The sequence below is a fragment of the Penicillium bovifimosum genome, assembly GCF_028826915.1.
Source record: "Penicillium bovifimosum strain IBT 22155 chromosome Unknown utg000007l_segment0_segment0, whole genome shotgun sequence".
In the NCBI taxonomy this organism is placed as follows: Eukaryota; Fungi; Ascomycota; class Eurotiomycetes; order Eurotiales; family Aspergillaceae; genus Penicillium; species Penicillium bovifimosum.
In genome coordinates, this window is record NW_026622716.1 from 1,888,946 (window position 1) to 1,904,995 (window position 16,050).

Genomic DNA, 16,050 nt, shown 5'->3' on the forward strand with positions numbered 1-16,050 from the left:
CAGTGTACTATGCTTGTATTGGATGAAAGTGGACAAGGAGAGAAGAGAAAGGAGAGAGAGAGCTAACTACTTGGTCTGTTGATTGCTGTGGTTGCCCAGGTAATGCAGCCCGACACCCAAGATGAGGGGTAGCGAGAGGTGCGCACGGGCCTCCGCACGGGCCACAACATACTCGGTATAGCGAACTTCATTCACCAACGCAGGGTATCCGGTTGTAAAGGTAGGCTGGTCCAACAATCCCACCACTCGCTTCTGAAAGTTTGCTCGAGCACCTGGGGCCAGATACTTTGAAGGACTGACACAACTCTACTAGAGAGGCGGATCTCTTCATCACGAGACTCATCCCAATTGTTACGCCTGGCTCGTTTTATCTCCCATGCCCTTTTCCCAATCTGCTCCATGACAGGTACTCCTGGATTCTCAAGGTTATAGCCTGTAAGCCGATATGATCGCGCAAAGCAGTCGAGCAAGTAACGCTCCTCTTGGGAAAAGCACACGTTTCCGAATGGGAAAATGCGTAGGTCTTTCAAACTGGGGCTCTTGTCTTTGATCTTGGTCCAAATCTGGAGAGACAGGCTCTCGTCCATGGCTGCATTTATGAAAGTTCGTCGGAGATCAAGATCATCTGTTTCGGGAGAGCTGCCCATCCTCGGTACCTTTGGTCGAGCATCGAAATCCAAATCTAGAAATAGTCTTTGGAGATTGGGGAAGATACCTAGCGCTTTGTACATCTCACATTCTGCTTGGTTGCCCGCTGACCTCTTTATTTGAAGGCGCAACTCTTCCATGTTCGGACAAAGATTCATCATTTCGAGGAGCTTGGAAGGATTGAGTCTGGGATACAGGTGGACCTTGTTGGGCACGAGAGCAAGTCCCTTCAATGACGGGCCATGACGCTGTAGGATTCTGTCCAAGTCTTCAACATTGCGGATGCCCCTGACATGAAGATATTCCAAGGGGCGAAAGGCAAGTATCCCAGCTATTGATTCTTCGATGTCAGTCTCGATGGTCGCAGGGCTCTGGAACCTTCTGTCGAGATCAAGGAAAAGCCTCTTTAGATTTGGCAACAAGTCGGCAACGTTGACCAGTTTCGCCGGTTCACAAACGCAACCAATGTCGAGTGAGCGGAGTTGAGAAAGGTCTCCGGCGACAGCTAATTTGGAAAGCATAATTGCTTCGGGCCGGTATCTGGGAATTGTGACTGATTCCAACTGGGATATTGCCTTCGGCTTGGCTTTATCAATCAAGCTTTGCCATGTCGCTTTCAGCAGATCCACTCCGGCTTCATGAACATCATCAGAGGGCTCCAGACAGAGGTGCTTTAGCCCCGGGCTGGTGAATAAGAAAGGCATCATCTCCCAAAGCTGCTGGTGTTCAGCCGACCGCCTGTAGTTGGAAATCGTCGTTGTCAGGGTGTGAAGGCCCGGCAGCTGAAGAGTATCCATTCTGAATTCGTTAGAATATCTAGATACCGATGTAGTATCTGGATAGAGCGGACTAGGTCCCACTTTTTGGTTGCCGATAATATTCAGCCTGCAATCGGGATGGTAGCGCCAAAATGCTTCCGTCAAGTCGGCTGTGAAGTCGTCGTTCGTGATAAAGTCGAATTGATCAAGATGGTTCAAGCTAGCAATGAGCGATACGACCGGTGCCCAGTTTGGATTTTTCCCAATGCCTGTGTGGGCATTTGAAAGCAAGTCTCCGCCCGTTGTTGAGTAACAAGAGGTCATATAATGCTCCAAGAAGCCTTTTCTCGTCGCCGGGTTCGGGTCAGTCACCATGTTGAGTGCCCATGGCTCTAGCGTCCATGGTCGGGCTTGTCCGAATTCAGACCTCGACGACTCAATACAGACAAGGGATAACCTCCTAGCAAATTTCTCGAAAATACTCGCTCGGGGAGCTTCTGTCACTTTCGACAATGCAGCCTCCAGGTCTTGGAATGTATGGAATATCAGTGTGATGTTTCGGTAAAGGATAGGGACTGCCGCCTGGTTGCAGAGATGGTTGATCTGACTGAAAGATGACAGATCTTTGGGTGGACAGTATGGAGGACCCTCGAGCTAATCCTCATCAGCATGAGAAATGGCGTGAACTGGGGAGGTCCCGTTAGCGACGTACATTGACGCATATTTGCTGTAGAATTTCAATCGGAAGGCGATCCATTACGAACTGCGTCGAGGTTGCAAACGGAAGAGAGAAATCGACTTGAAATCGTCGAGACTAGTGAACGCTTAGCGCAACCCGGTCCCATATGCACCATTTTAAGTGAAATTCCACCCACCTATAACCCACTCTCTAAGTGTTACCCATAAAGCGGCACTCGCCCTTTACCGAGGTGCCATCCGATCGCATATCTCTAATGCCATAGACCGAAACAGCTTTGAATTATCCGCAGTACACCCCCTCAAATGGAAAATCATCAATGCCGTCAAATAACTGCCTCATCTCACTAGCATCTCCCATCATCATCCAGAGATCCCAAAGACACCGTGTCCAACATCTCATCCACCCCGGAAAGGTGTCATACTGATCTGTTTCCGGAAATGCTTCAAGAACCTTTACACATCGTAGCTCATCATCGGAATGGTATGGGCTCTCATTTTCAAGGGCCTCTGCTGATGTACCTTTCAGCGTTTGCAGAGATTCTTCATCAATAATCATGCACATTCGCCATTTGGTCCAGCGGTCACGCATGCCTTGAGATTCCACCCACGCTTCAAAATGAGCGCGAATTGCCTCGAGAGACGCCCCATTGAATTCCGCGGGATCTTGCACAATAGTCGACCGGTATTTGGCGCAAATTTCGTTGGGTTTATTTGTAGGATCTTCTTTGTGGTCTCGGAGGAATGATCTCTTAATACAGGCTTCAATGTACCTGATAGCGACTGGGAATAGAGTTTCCGATTCAGCAGAGTAGGTAGTGCGATAGATGACATATCCCCAGTCTGGGTAAGTGCCAAGGCTATTTTGGAGCTCGTCCATGTTGAACTGATGTTCGCGTGAAATTTGAGGGGAGTGGAGAAGAGAGGAGGGAAAGTCTGAGTCTCCAAACACGTGCTACGAAGGCGCATAGCGGCCAACATTTGAAACCCCAACCGAGTTAAAGATACGGCTCCGCACGAATCGAATCGAATCGATTAAGTTAACGTTCACAAAGATATATCCATCTGCTCCGGTGTCTGCAAGGCAAAAAACTCAACTGTTCGTCCATTCAGAGCTAACTGGGCGCTGAAAACCAAGCTGTCTGATGATAACAGTTTCGCACGGTTCAAGCGAATTGGTACTAGATTATGTTCTCGGCGTTCATAACCTTTTCATCTTGAACGTTATTAGGATGAGACATGATTGCAGTCAAATATGACAGAGTAGGAGAAGGTCGATATTGAAACCTGAGCTTAATCAACAACCAAAATAGGCATTGATACCTAGGCCGCTACTCATAGGTAACTAGTATCAACTAGTTAAGTAGCTCTTATATATCTCTTTGCTTCCATTGTGTTTCACGTCGATCTCATGCTACCACGAGGTATACCTACCTATTCGAAACATATTCCCTCTATACTACCAGGTTCAACCTCTAGTAAGCATCTCCCCAACTCACGCCTCCCCGTACAGCAACCCTCAACAACTCATTTCGCTCCCACTGCAGAAAATCATAAGTAACGATCATCTCCTTCGCTTCCTTCTCAATACTCCCCCACTCCTCAGGCGTCATGACAATCTCACCAGGCTGTCTCGGGAAGATAGTCATTGGACGTGCGCGTTTCTCGAGACCGACCTTAAAAGCCCCGACGGTGAACTTGGTTTGTTGTGTCGGTTCGTGAGGAACTCCGAAGACGAATGGTTCCTCTGGGCGCACGTAGGACTTTCCGTTAAGCGACTTTGTCAGGCCCATTTGGTAGCATTGAATTCTGAAGCGGGCTCGGTTTGAGTCCGGGCTGGGCTCATCGTACATGGCTTGGTCATTTGGGATTTTCCGCGGAGGATTGGGCGGAGGACTGGGTGGAGGGTTCCTCGCAGCATTGGACGCAGCATGGGTTGCAACCGTGGGAGTCTCTTCTGCTTGGCTTTTTTCGGCGACCTCAGGGAGATCTGGCGCAGCTTCGTCCGTGGCGTCGTGTGCGCTGCCCACATATCCTTCGTCAGATCCTTCCTCGGAATAAGCCTCGTCTTCAGAGTCGTCCCTAGTCTCTGTATCAGAGTCGTAGTCGGAATCAAACTCATCCTCAGACCCGAATCCAAGTTCTTCAGCAAGGGTCTTCCCAAGTACATGATGGTCCTTGGCATGTTCCTTCTCCAATTCCTGCGCCAGACGTTCCTCCGAAATCCTCAGCTGACTCGGTGCTCGAGTCGGAGGCCTTCTAACCCTCAACAAAGGCAGCTGATCCATTTCCACAAGGGCACGCTTCCAAGTCCAAATAGGTCGCTTGCGCTTAGTCTCAACCGAGACGGAATTGTTCGCAGTCTTATCAAACGGTATCTCGGCCACGATGGCCTCGTTATGAGCCAGCAGTCTGGCATTCCGAGTAGCCTCACTAATGCCATGCCTGGTAACATCGAGATAAAAGCTCAAATCCATGCATTCGACGCCCTCTTCCGGATCCATGGCGCAACAATTAGCTGCCAGGAAATGCGCGTGTGCAAGCTGCATGTTTCCGCGCAAAAATTCGACTCGACCGTGCCAGAACTCGCACTTCGCAATGAGGATTTCGTCTTCGGACATCTGACCCTGAGCGATGAACATGGCGTCCTTGACCTTTCTATCGGCGCTGTCGGCATCTTTGTTGTCGACGTACTGGGCGCAGAAGAGGAGAGATGTTAGAACTTTGAATCGATAGAATGCTTTCAGTCTCTCTGTGTGCGTCTCTGTGTGCGTCTCTGTGTTGCCTGTGTTGTCTGGTACTTGCGGTGTATCACCGAGCACGTATTCGAAGACTTTGATCTTGTTGTTCAGTGTCTGCTGGTGTTTGCGTTGGAGATCCTGGGACTTCCGATCGAAGAGAGTGGGTGTAGGTGGTCGGCCTTCTGATTCCTGGTCCTCATGGTATGCCCTCTTGTACATGGCCACGAGGCTTTGGCTTTTAATTTTCTCCTTACGACATGGAGTGATCTCCTTGGCAGGAATAACGCAGATAGAACTCTGAGAGGTCACATCCTGGTTCGGCTGGGCTGTTGTGTCCGTCATGGTGAAATATGGTCTGTCACACTGATACCAATAGCGATACCTGGTTGTCATGAATCTGTCTTCTTTTTCCTCTTGCTAAAGTGGTTGTGCTAAGATGATAGAAAGAATAAAAGACAAACTGATCAATGTGGTTTAGGAACTGGTAAGGGAAGTTGGTGAATAGGGAACGTCATCCTTATATCCTTCACAGGCATATGGCTGAGAAGACAACAAGCGTGGTGAAACCAGACCAATGCAATTGAGATCAAGACAGTTCACGACAAAGATGATTGTCTCTAGCGTCACCGAAACTTGGCGTGTTATGCCTTTCCTTTGTTTCCCTTAATCCCATTGTTAGTCTTGCTGAAACTGAAACCGCGCATGATGTTGCTTCGGCCACTTATTTTTATATGCGTTTATCAGTTACAGACACTAGGGGATAGTTTCAAGGCATGGCTTCAAGGCATGGCTTGAATGGTCCAGGAGTGTTGAGAGTATTGCTTGTCTCAGCAGATCTGCTAGGTAATGGGTGCCAAAGCATCACTGCTAGACACGAAGTCTATCCCGAGACCACTTGAGCAACTTTTCTACCGTAACCAAGTTATAAATAGGTTGAGACTTGCTCGAACAGCCCAATTGAGCATTGTTGTAGACTAGTTGCTGTGGCTGTTTGTGGAGATGGACCGCAGTTGAAGCATAACAAATCCCACCAGCAAGAGTGGCCAGCTCACGTCCACCAGGCTCATGTCCTGGGCCTTATCAATACACCAGGGCCCGTATTCTTGCATTTTGAGAAACGAAGTGGGCTCCCGGTCCCCGCCATCTGTTGCTTGGAGATACTCAATGTATGCCTGTTTATATTCGGCCAACGTCAAATAAATCTCTCCTGCATCCTGCGATACCAACAGACCGTCAGACGTCTTCTTTATGTCAGTAAGGCAATATGGAATAGCAGTCAGCGGAAGGAGAGCTTGCTTACCTGTCAAGTGGACATTGTCGGGGATTCGTATCCGTCATGATCCACGCAACCATTTCCGCTGCGTTTTGCCAGAGGACTAAAGGCTGACGCCTTCGGTCTCGACTCGGCGCTTTTGCCTCAACAATGGCGAACGTTTCATCAACAACAATCCCTTCAAGATAGTGTTGTGCTTGGTATCGATTGGTGGTCGGAGCTCGGGGATCTGCCTCAGCTGATTGATCAATGTTACAATCCCCATGAGTGGTGAGATCCTGGCTTTTAAGTTGTTCGCTCTTGTAGACCGGATTCTAACTCCCTGGATAAACTCCACCGTGGTTGGGAATTCACTTTTCTGGATCGTGGTGAAACTGATCATGGCTGTACTCAGCGCTGTAAATCCTTCTCCAATGAACAGCTTCTTACAAACGAGTATGTAGTCGTCTGCAAAAGTCACATCCCCGCCGGATGTGATTACCTCATCGGCTAGCTCTGGGTCTAAGCCACAGTGAAGCCATGATTGATTTGTACTTGTAAGCTCAGTTGCACCTACTGGTCTGCATGATCTGAGGCACGATCTGGTTTTTCAACCTCAGGATTGATCAGTCGATGTAGCTTGACGCCGCGAAGACTTTGCGTGACCTTGGTCAGCCAGTTGTTGAAATCATCTTTGTCTTTCAAAAGGGGGTTAATCCTGTAAAGGACAAAACTGCCGATTTTGGGGAGATCCACCCCTTGGTCTCCTCCAAGAGTTGTCTGGTCTGCCTTAACGACTCCCTTCCAGTCCTTTCCTCCCACTGATCCTGTGATAGCCATCTGTGCAAGCCGTCAATTCCTGGATCGTCCGGGGACTGGGTGAGAATCATGCTTTTGCCTTCGTCATTGTAGGCCTGGATGACTAGTCGTGACTTCTCAAAAGGTATACCTGTAACCTTGCCCTTGATCTCATTGACCAACCGTGAGTTGAAGATGCGTACTCCAGCGTGCTTGTTTGGGTCATATTGTACGAAATCGAACACGCCCTTGGCGATCAAGCCCTCGATCTCCTTGTTCTGGGCTTGCTCGAATGGTGATCCAGGGGTCGTGATGACGCCGTCATTCCTCAAATTGACGGACAGTTCCATGTCCGCTCGCTCCTTGTTGGTCATGAACGTCATCGAGATGTCACGGCCCTCCTGAATTGCGTTGACAAATTGGTCCTCGACACCTTCAGTGTCAGCGGCCTGTCGTCTGTTGCTCCGTCGCACGGCTACCTGTGGCTTCGGCTTGCTTTTCGATCCTGGTGGTCGTCCTCTGCCTCGTCGTTGAGCCTCAATTGGTTCCTCGGGCTTGGTTGTGGTCTCCGAATCGACACCTTCATCCCCCTGACCGTTCTCCGCGGCGCTTTCCACACATTCTTCCATATAGTAGGGCTTGACGATGGTTGATCGGAATTTCGTGGGGCCATGCGGCATGTCCACGACGCACGTTTCTCCATCGACCTCCCCGATTTCTGTCATGTATCCTTCGCAAGTGCCATCGTCAACGGTCATGTCCGCGAGCATTCGGGTTGGCTCATCCGTTTCGCTGCTGCTATCTTCACTGCTCAACTCCTCTGGTTCCTCTCCCCCTTCAACGTCACTGATCAGTGGTTGAATTTCATAACCACAGGCAAAAAGGCCACACCCAAGGACGTCCAGGCATTTCTCAGCGACGGGAGCTAGAACGCTGTCCATAATTCGACTTTTCCTGTAGAATTGTGAAAGGTCCTCGAGCGGAAGTCAATCGGCAGGCTATATCAGGAATGTTAAGGGTGAGAGCCCTTACAGTTCCGTGAGCGCCTCGTTCACAATCTGTTCATCCTTGGATCTCGATGGGACTATCCATGACGCATAGGTCAAGGCGGTCCCGGACAGACCACTGGTGCTGAGAGCAAACGGGGATGGTAAAGGGGCCGCTGGGGCGGGACTCGGTGCCTCTCTAGCTCCAGAAACAGCTAGATGAGTAGTCGATCCACTGCTGGCTGACTCTGCGAGGGGAGGGACTCGGGACACCCCCCAAAGTTCATATTCCATCACCCCCCCACCCACCTGAGCTAGTCCTAATGTGGTAAGCGCATTTTTGTCTACATGATACATATTAATTACTTTGTGTTCTGTATGGTATCATGCGATTGCGAGGCCATCGACCCACGTGATCGCGCCTAATTGTTTACTGGCGCGTACAACGCAGACATTCTATTGGTCAATTCCGGAGTGACCTAGTTTTTCTAGCAGTTTACATAGTAAGTGTAGGTACCACGGAAGGACTTGTGAAATCTCAGAAGTTTGACCAGAAGGCGGCGAAGAAGTGGTCAGTAGATGCCCTATGGTTCGGGCAGACGATTGATATTACTAACTAGTTTAACTGGATCAGGGATCGTGCGGTTTCATGAATTGAGAGTGATGCAGTGCAATCAAATGGGGGCATATGAGATGGAGATGATGAGTATGCAGCAGGCAGAAGAGGTTGGAGATTGTCCAGTGGTAATTAAGTACGGAGTAGATACATGACAAGTCAAAGGCCACACCTTTCTCCCTTCCCAATCATTCATCTTCTTCTGAGGAGGTGTCACCGAGCAGAACCTCACTACTGTCTAGTCGCCTTGCCCTGGGCTGTCTGCCCCGCGGCGACCGCCGCTAAAGTGCTTCCTCCTGTACCGGGGTATGGCCACACAAGGACTCTTTCTGAAGCCTTTGCTTGAAAGTGGCGATGTGCTTAGACAGGACCACTGAATCCGTTATCTTCTTGTGCAGATAGACGTTCTTCTGCAGCTAGACGGTTCAGTGCTTCTAGACGAAGCCGAAATTCAATCTTCCGGTTTGAAATATTTCGCCGGATTAGGCTTTCTACTTCGGGATGGTGGTGGCGTACATGCGTAGATAGAGGGGAAGGATCGTGGTTGTGGTGGTGATCATTCACTTCAAACCGCCATCTACCATCACCACGGCTACGCCGTAGTGTGGCCCGGAACGGGCACCCGGTAGAGCGGGTTTTGGATGCCCTTGTTTTCGCACCCCGATCTCGGTACACCGAGCTCCGCGAGCAGTATAGTTCGATCAGGTTGTATTTGACAATCAGCTTGATTGTGATCGCATAGCCGTGATCTTTGGCGAATGTGTTTATGGATTGCATAGCTTCGTCGCGAGTGCCGAAACTAAGTTCTTCCGAGGGCGTTGGCAGAACGATAAGGGCTTCGGCACGGGAGAGGCCTGCGTGGACACGGAAGACGGAGAATCCATAATGAAACGGTGGAAATTCGGGAGGATGCCGAAGTTCGGCTACACATCAAGAAGAGGTTATCAGACGAGACAGTGATTCAATTGTCTGGTTGGATAGATTGAAAAGACTGGATGTCCTAAGACGAAAAGTGGGAAAGTCAGGGGTAGGGAAAGTCAGGACTCAGGGGTAATGGACACCATAGTCGAGTTCTGCTCATCACACGACAACTATAACCTGATCTTTGTACCTCTTCGAACCTGTCGCAACTCCTCAAATCTGATCTTTCCGCTGTTTCATTAATCATTATGGACTCTCCGTCTTCCAGTTCCGTGTCCACGCAGGCCTCTCCCGTGCCTGCAGAAGCCCTTATCGTTCTGCCAACGCCCTCGGAAGAACTTAGTTTCGGCACTCGCGACGAAGCTATGCAATCCATAAACACATTCGCCAAAGATCACGGCTATGTGATCACAATCAAGCGGTCTGACAAGGACAAACCGACGAAATTACACTGCTCGCGGAGCCCGGTGTACCGAGATCGGGCTGCGAAGATGGATCTTGGCTGGATCACGATCGGAAAATCGGAGGAGCTGTTGGAGTCAGATGATCAGATCACTAGCATTAACCTTGTGTCCCAAGGCTTGTACTAGCTGTGAGTCTCTTGCCAGCTGGAAGGCCCCGAGATTCCCATCTTCTTTGCCCACACTCTTCTTGGACTCGGTGATATGTGTGACAAGTGGCAAGTTCTGCAGGAAGCAGAGTCCGATTCGACGAGATAACTAAGATGAGGAGAGAAGAGAAAAGAAAAACAAGAAGAGACGCGAGACAGAAGAATAAATACATCAACCCAAGTCACGTGATCTGTATCCTTCTCCTGAAGTTCTGAAGTTCTGATCCTGTCATGTGACCCTCACAATATGCGCGAATGCGATATAGTGTTCAAACGCGTGGAAACTACTCAGCATTTCCATCTCGTGCTAACATGGTAACATCGTACTAGATAAAATTGTCCTTCAACCGATTGCTTTTGACAAAGAAGTTTCCAGTGCTGCCTTCGAGGTGGAGAGTAGTAGAGGATTAGAGGTGCGCCTGCCAAGATACCCCTTGGCTGCCCGAATCTGAAGGCAGACATACTGCGCAAACATTGCAAACTATTCAAATAGACAGACACAGTCAGCTACCTAGTGACGCAAACAGTACAAAAGTGACAAACACGGCGCAGGTGCACCTGCCGTGCCTGAATCTGGTTGTGCAAACAATACAAACCCCACAAACAGACAAACACAGCAAACCCCGTCAGCTAGGCAAACGCTACAAAAGTAACAAACATGGCTATGACCTCATCTGCTCCGTAACTGCTGCCGAGTTCCCCACATCCCCGACACCCATTGACTGATGAACTGCAAACCACAACTCACAAGGGGATCTCGACGTCAGGTGGCATGGCTTGGGTGAGTCAAATATCGTTTGGCTTATTCTGATACCGCGAGTATTTCCGTATTAAGCTGTTTCTATTGATCAGACCAAGAATCTAGACCTGCGGGGGTTGTATTGCAAACAAGTAAGACCAAGCTAGTGTTGAAGTCAATCTACTCCTTGATTGTATAAAGTCTACGTAGCTAGTACTCGTTGATTAAAAATCATTATTTGTACAGCTAGACAATCCCCTTTCATCTTTCACTTCAGGATTACCCTTCTATAGCCTAATCCGTCATATTACCGGCTACCACCCGTGGACCTGATTCGTTGCACTCGTTCTTTAATAATTTGTCATAGAGTCACATCCATACCTCTCTCTTTTCAGGTATGTTTCCGGACCTGGATCTCTTCTGTGTCAATTGCACGTGGAAATGCTCCTCACCTGATAAATCTCGTATCTCAATGCTTGTCCAACTCTTCGCTGCTTAAACTTCTCAATTGACCTTCATGCTCTCATAGATATGTCTCCCACCGCGCTCAAAAATGTCGATACTGTCGAGATTGTGGACATCCACCAAAGTGACATGGAATTTTCCTTGGTGGATGACATCTACAAGAATCTCGACCCACCAGCGGGCACACAGCGCACCTTCCCTACCCTCCTCCTCTATGACGCCAAGGGATTAAAGCTCTTTGAGCAGATTACCTACTTAGACGAGTATTATCCCACCAATGCGGAGATCGAAATCTTGACAAACGAGGCGAAGCGTATAGTCGAGCGCATTCCGGAGAATGCACAGCTGGTGGAGCTTGGCAGTGGGTCAGTTAGCCACCAGAACGGGCCTGCCATAATGTCGGTTCATGTTGGATCTCAGAAAGCTAACATTTGATTTTTAGAAACTTACGCAAGGTCGAGATTATACTGCGAGAGTGTGAGCGAAACAAGAAGAAAGTGGACTACTATGCCTTGGACCTCTCACTGGTAGAGCTACAGCGAACATTTTCCGAGATCTCACCGGAGAGCTTCATGTATGTCGGGTTCCATGGGCTCCATGGAACCTATGATGACGCTGTTGACTGGCTGAAAAGACCAGAGAACCGAGAACGGCCCACGGTGGTCATGTCAATGGGATCATCAATCGGCAACTTCGATCGTTCCGGTGCTGCAGAGTTCCTTCGTGGGTTCTCCAGTTTGTTGAGCCCATCAGATTTCCTCCTTATTGGATTGGACGCGTGCAAGAACGCAGAGAAAGTATTCAGGGCCTATAATGATAGCAAAGGCATTACTCGTCAGTTTTACGAGAATGGGCTAGTGCATGCCAATGCGGTTCTTGGATTCGACGCCTTTAAAGCTGATGAATGGGAGATTCTGACCGGCTATGATGACCGTGAGGGACGGCATCAAGCCTGTTACGCCTCAAAAGTGGATGTGACCATCAATGGAATCACAATTCCCAAAGGAGAGAAGCTCATGTTTGAAGAAGCGTGGAAGTATGGCCGTGACGAACGGGATGAGCTATGGCGTAGCGCGGACCTCATTTCCCAGGTCGAGTTTGGGAACTCAACAGATGACTATCGTGAGCTCTGATCTTTTGGTCTACATGAAACTGCGAATTTACTAACCCGTGGTTGCAAAGACATTCATTTGTTGTCACCGGCTGCGCTTGATTTGTCTACGAGCCCGTTGAAGTATGCCCCTCAGCCTATTCCGAGCGCCGAGAACTTCCAATCATTGTGGACCGCCTGGGACTTGGCGACAAAAACAATGATTCCCCGAGAGGAGCTTTTGTCGAAACCAATACAGCTCCGAAATGCATTGATCTTCTATCTCGGCCACATTCCCACATTCTTTGGTGTGTTTCGGAACCTTCCGCTTTGCTTTGCCAGCAGCTAACCATGGTGAACCACAGATCTGCATTTGACGCGGGCCTTGCAAGAGGAGCTTACTGAGCCGAGGCACTACAAAAACATCTTCGAGCGAGGGATAGATCCAGATGTCGAAGATCCAGAGAAATGTCATAGCCACAGTGAAATACCCGATGAGTGGCCGCCTCTCGATGAGATCTTGGACTACCAAGAAAGAGTGCGAATCCGTGCACGATCGATTCTAGAGGAAGGATATGCCTCGCAAGACAGTGCGCTTGCAGAGGCACTTTGGATTGGCTTCGAGCATGAAGCCATGCATCTGGAGACATTCCTCTATATGTTGCTACAGAGTGATAAAACCCTCCCTCCCACTGGAGTCAATCGCCCGGATTTCGAGCAGATCAGTCGCTTGGCCAAGAGAGAGGAGAAACCAAATAAATGGTTCAGCATCCCACAGCAAACACTGCAGATTGGATTGGACGACTGTGATGACGAATTGATGCCAACGCAGTCTTTCGGGTGGGACAATGAGAAGCCCCGACGGACAGTCAATGTGCATGAATTCGAAGCTCAAGCGCGACCCATCACCAACGGTGAATATGCCGAGTACTTACGGAATAATGGCATCCAAACATACCCCGCGTCATGGATGTTTACCCCAGGCCAAGACAATCCCATTTCTAACGGCATCGGCTCTTCTGGCGCCCATGCCAGTTCGAGCGCGACTCCAGCAGGGTTTTCATTGGATAATTTCAAAGTCCGAACTGTTTTCGGACCAGTGCCTCTGAAACTTGCACAGGACTGGCCATTGATTGCTTCGTATGATGAACTCGCAGAATATGCAAAGAGCATGCAATGCAGGATCCCCACATTCGAAGAGGCTCGGAGCATCTATCACTACGCGGACCAGCTCAAGAGCGGCCGAGGCACAGCCTGCTCCAGGTATGTAATCTGAAATGTCTCCTATATCATGGACTGACTCAAAAAGTAGTAATGGCGCCAATGGTGCTTTGAAGGGTAGCAAGTCCAACACGGCCGATCAAACAATCTTCCGTGATCTCCGTGGTTGCAACGTTGGTTTCAAACACTGGCATCCCGTTCCTGTAACTCCCAATGGAGATCAACTTGCTGGTCAGGGTGATATGGGTGGCGTTTGGGAATGGACCAGTACACCATTGATGCCACACGAGGGCTTCAAATCCATGGATATTTACCCTGGGTACACATGTAAGCGACATCTTGAGCGCTAATGCCAGACTTTAGCTGATTGACTTCTACAGCGGATTTCTTCGACGGAAAGCACAATATCGTCCTCGGGGGTTCTTGGGCTACTCTGCCCCGCATTGCCGGCCGAACTACCTTGTACGTATAAGCCACGATATCCTGGAGTTCGACCTACTAACCTTTTCAAGTGTCAATTGGTACCAGCATAACTACCGCTATGCATGGGCAGGAGCGCGTCTAGTGAGGGATATGTAAAAGAGCTAGTATATAGCAATAGTTACCATAATCGGCTTCTTAATCGGATGAGTTCGAGGGTGCCTGACGATGACCTCATTTCCGCGATAAGAGATAAGTACAGTGGAGAGCATAACGTGACTGCCCCTCATCTCGCCAACATCTAGTAGTACTACTCCAATTCCTTCTCTTCTATTCATTTAGATCAAATATATTTTGCATGATGTCTTTGGAAAACATCACCACCATTTCCCCAGCTACCAATGAGCCCGTTGTCACTCGCACCGGTGTCTCACCGGAGGAGCTGGCTCAACTTCCCGTGACTGCCCAAGCAGCCTTCCGGTCGTTCTCCCAGTCGACAACTCTGGAACAAAGACAGAAGCTTGTGCTTAGTGCCCTTGATATCTTAGAGTCTAGGCAGGATGAACTGGCGCGGGAGATCACCGAGCAGATGGGCCGTCCCATCGCCTACACTGGTGTCGAAGTTGCGACAGCCATCAGGCGCAGTCGCTACTTGACTCGTATTAGCACTTCCGTGCTGGGTGAGGAGGGAATTGTTCCTGGAGAGGAAGAAAAGGGGTTCAGACGGTATATCAAGCGTTCGCCCGTCGGCGTGGTGCTGATCATCTTCCCTTGGAACGTGAGTGCCAAACTATCACGATGTGATTAACCTCAAACACGCTAACTGGTGAATTCATATATAGTACCCCTACCTCACGCTCGTCAACAGCTTAATCCCCGCCATCCTCGCCGGCAATTCTGTCATCCTCAAGCCCTCCCCTCAGACCCCAACAATTGTTGAGCAGTTTGCCTCCGCTTTCGCGGCAGCCGGTCTGCCTGAGAACGTGCTGCAGTTCTTCCACTGTGGATCTTTCACATTGCTTGAGACATTGGTCCGGTCACCATTGGTCAATCACATTTGTTTCACGGGCTCTGAAGCCGGTGGCCTGGCCGTGCAAAAGGCAGCGGCGGATCGGATCGTGAATGTCGGTTTGGAGCTTGGCGGCAAGGACCCTGCCTACGTGCGCGAGGACGTCGATATTTCCTGGGCCGCTGAGGAGGTTGTCGATGGTGCTATCTTCAATAGTGGACAGAGCTGCTGCGCAATCGAGCGCGTATATGTTCATGAGAAAGTCTACGATGGCTTCATTGCGGAGGTGAAGAAGGTCTTGAGCAACTATCGTGTTGGCGAGCCATATGACCCCAAGACCCAAATTGGACCTGTTGTCTCCAAGCAAGCGAAGAAGGCCATTCTTGCGCAGATTGACGACGCTGTGAATAAGGGAGCGAAGGATGAGACTCCTACAAACGAAACCTTCGAGAACTTCCCCCAAATGGAAACTATGTCAAGCCCACGCTACTAATCAACGTCAACCATGACATGGCTGTGATGAAGGATGAGACCTTTGGACCTGTCATTCCCGTAATGAAGGTCTCTGGTGATGACGAGGCTGTGCGTCTGATGAATGACAGCACCTTCGGTCTCACTGCCAGTGTGTGGAGCAAAGATGTCGCGGCCGCCGAGAAGCTTGTCGAGCGTGTTGAGGCAGGTACTGTCTTTGTGAACCGCTCTGACTTCCCCAGTCCCGTAAGTGCAGTCCCGTCCGTCCGCCTCTATCACACTTGCTAACAAAAAATCCACAGGACCTCGCCTGGACAGGTTGGAAGAACTCCGGTCGTGGTGTAACTCTTAGTCGATTCGGATTCGAACAGTTTGTTAAACTGAAGAGCCACCACATCAAGGACTACCCCAAATAAGCGCATGCATCAATTTTAGGTGATCTCATTTGGTCCGTCAGCCAAAGGCCTCGGTAGTGTTAGATAGCCGATGAAGAATTGGAACAACCACTTCGACAAATCCCTTTGCTCTATTCCTGTTACACTGGGGTTGGATAGCACCAAAGAAGTGCCAAAGTCCAGCATGGCGGATATTCGCCTCTATAACCGGCAA

At 49.6% G+C, this 16,050-nt stretch overlaps 8 protein-coding genes across 8 annotated transcripts; 3 read left to right on the plus strand and 5 right to left on the minus strand.

The window, feature by feature from the left end:
* Nucleotides 1–191: 191 nt before the first annotated feature.
* On the minus strand, nucleotides 192–1,781 carry N7515_009635 (uncharacterized protein; the record flags this gene model as incomplete). The annotated part of the gene is made up of 1 exon (XM_056670379.1): nucleotides 192–1,781. The coding sequence occupies one exon, from the start codon at nucleotides 1,779–1,781 to the stop codon at nucleotides 192–194; it is 1,590 nt and encodes a 529-aa protein (XP_056518178.1).
* A 604-nt stretch (nucleotides 1,782–2,385) lies between these two features.
* On the minus strand, nucleotides 2,386–2,982 carry N7515_009636 (uncharacterized protein; the record flags this gene model as incomplete). Its single annotated transcript, XM_056670380.1, has 1 exon — nucleotides 2,386–2,982. One exon carries the CDS (start codon nucleotides 2,980–2,982, stop codon nucleotides 2,386–2,388), a length of 597 nt encoding a protein of 198 aa, XP_056518179.1.
* A 595-nt stretch (nucleotides 2,983–3,577) lies between these two features.
* Nucleotides 3,578–5,185, minus strand: N7515_009637 (uncharacterized protein; the record flags this gene model as incomplete). Its single annotated transcript, XM_056670381.1, has 1 exon — nucleotides 3,578–5,185. One exon carries the CDS (start codon nucleotides 5,183–5,185, stop codon nucleotides 3,578–3,580), a length of 1,608 nt encoding a protein of 535 aa, XP_056518180.1.
* Nucleotides 5,186–5,817: 632 nt separating this feature from the next.
* N7515_009638 (uncharacterized protein) lies at nucleotides 5,818–6,196 on the minus strand (the record flags this gene model as incomplete). Its single annotated transcript, XM_056670382.1, is given in 3 exon segments — nucleotides 5,818–6,057; nucleotides 6,075–6,087; nucleotides 6,144–6,196. 3 exon segments carry the CDS (start codon nucleotides 6,194–6,196, stop codon nucleotides 5,818–5,820), a joined length of 306 nt encoding a protein of 101 aa, XP_056518181.1.
* A 23-nt stretch (nucleotides 6,197–6,219) lies between these two features.
* N7515_009639 (uncharacterized protein) lies at nucleotides 6,220–10,072 on the minus strand (the record flags this gene model as incomplete). The annotated part of the gene is made up of 4 exons (XM_056670383.1): nucleotides 6,220–6,294; nucleotides 7,843–7,891; nucleotides 7,926–8,127; nucleotides 9,973–10,072. Coding segments are annotated over 4 exons (426 nt in total), but the record flags the coding sequence as incomplete, so codon positions are not given.
* A 1,224-nt stretch (nucleotides 10,073–11,296) lies between these two features.
* Nucleotides 11,297–14,120, plus strand: N7515_009640 (DUF323 domain protein; the record flags this gene model as incomplete). Its single annotated transcript, XM_056670384.1, has 7 exons — nucleotides 11,297–11,595; nucleotides 11,673–12,352; nucleotides 12,413–12,628; nucleotides 12,686–13,583; nucleotides 13,633–13,868; nucleotides 13,922–14,003; nucleotides 14,054–14,120. 7 exons carry the CDS (start codon nucleotides 11,297–11,299, stop codon nucleotides 14,118–14,120), a joined length of 2,478 nt encoding a protein of 825 aa, XP_056518183.1.
* A 199-nt stretch (nucleotides 14,121–14,319) lies between these two features.
* Nucleotides 14,320–15,463, plus strand: N7515_009641 (Aldehyde/histidinol dehydrogenase; the record flags this gene model as incomplete). Its single annotated transcript, XM_056670385.1, has 2 exons — nucleotides 14,320–14,739; nucleotides 14,804–15,463. The coding sequence occupies 2 exons, from the start codon at nucleotides 14,320–14,322 to the stop codon at nucleotides 15,461–15,463; spliced, it is 1,080 nt and encodes a 359-aa protein (XP_056518184.1).
* A 17-nt stretch (nucleotides 15,464–15,480) lies between these two features.
* N7515_009642 (Aldehyde dehydrogenase N-terminal) lies at nucleotides 15,481–15,857 on the plus strand (the record flags this gene model as incomplete). The annotated part of the gene is made up of 2 exons (XM_056670386.1): nucleotides 15,481–15,687; nucleotides 15,744–15,857. The coding sequence occupies 2 exons, from the start codon at nucleotides 15,481–15,483 to the stop codon at nucleotides 15,855–15,857; spliced, it is 321 nt and encodes a 106-aa protein (XP_056518185.1).
* Nucleotides 15,858–16,050: the final 193 nt, after the last annotated feature.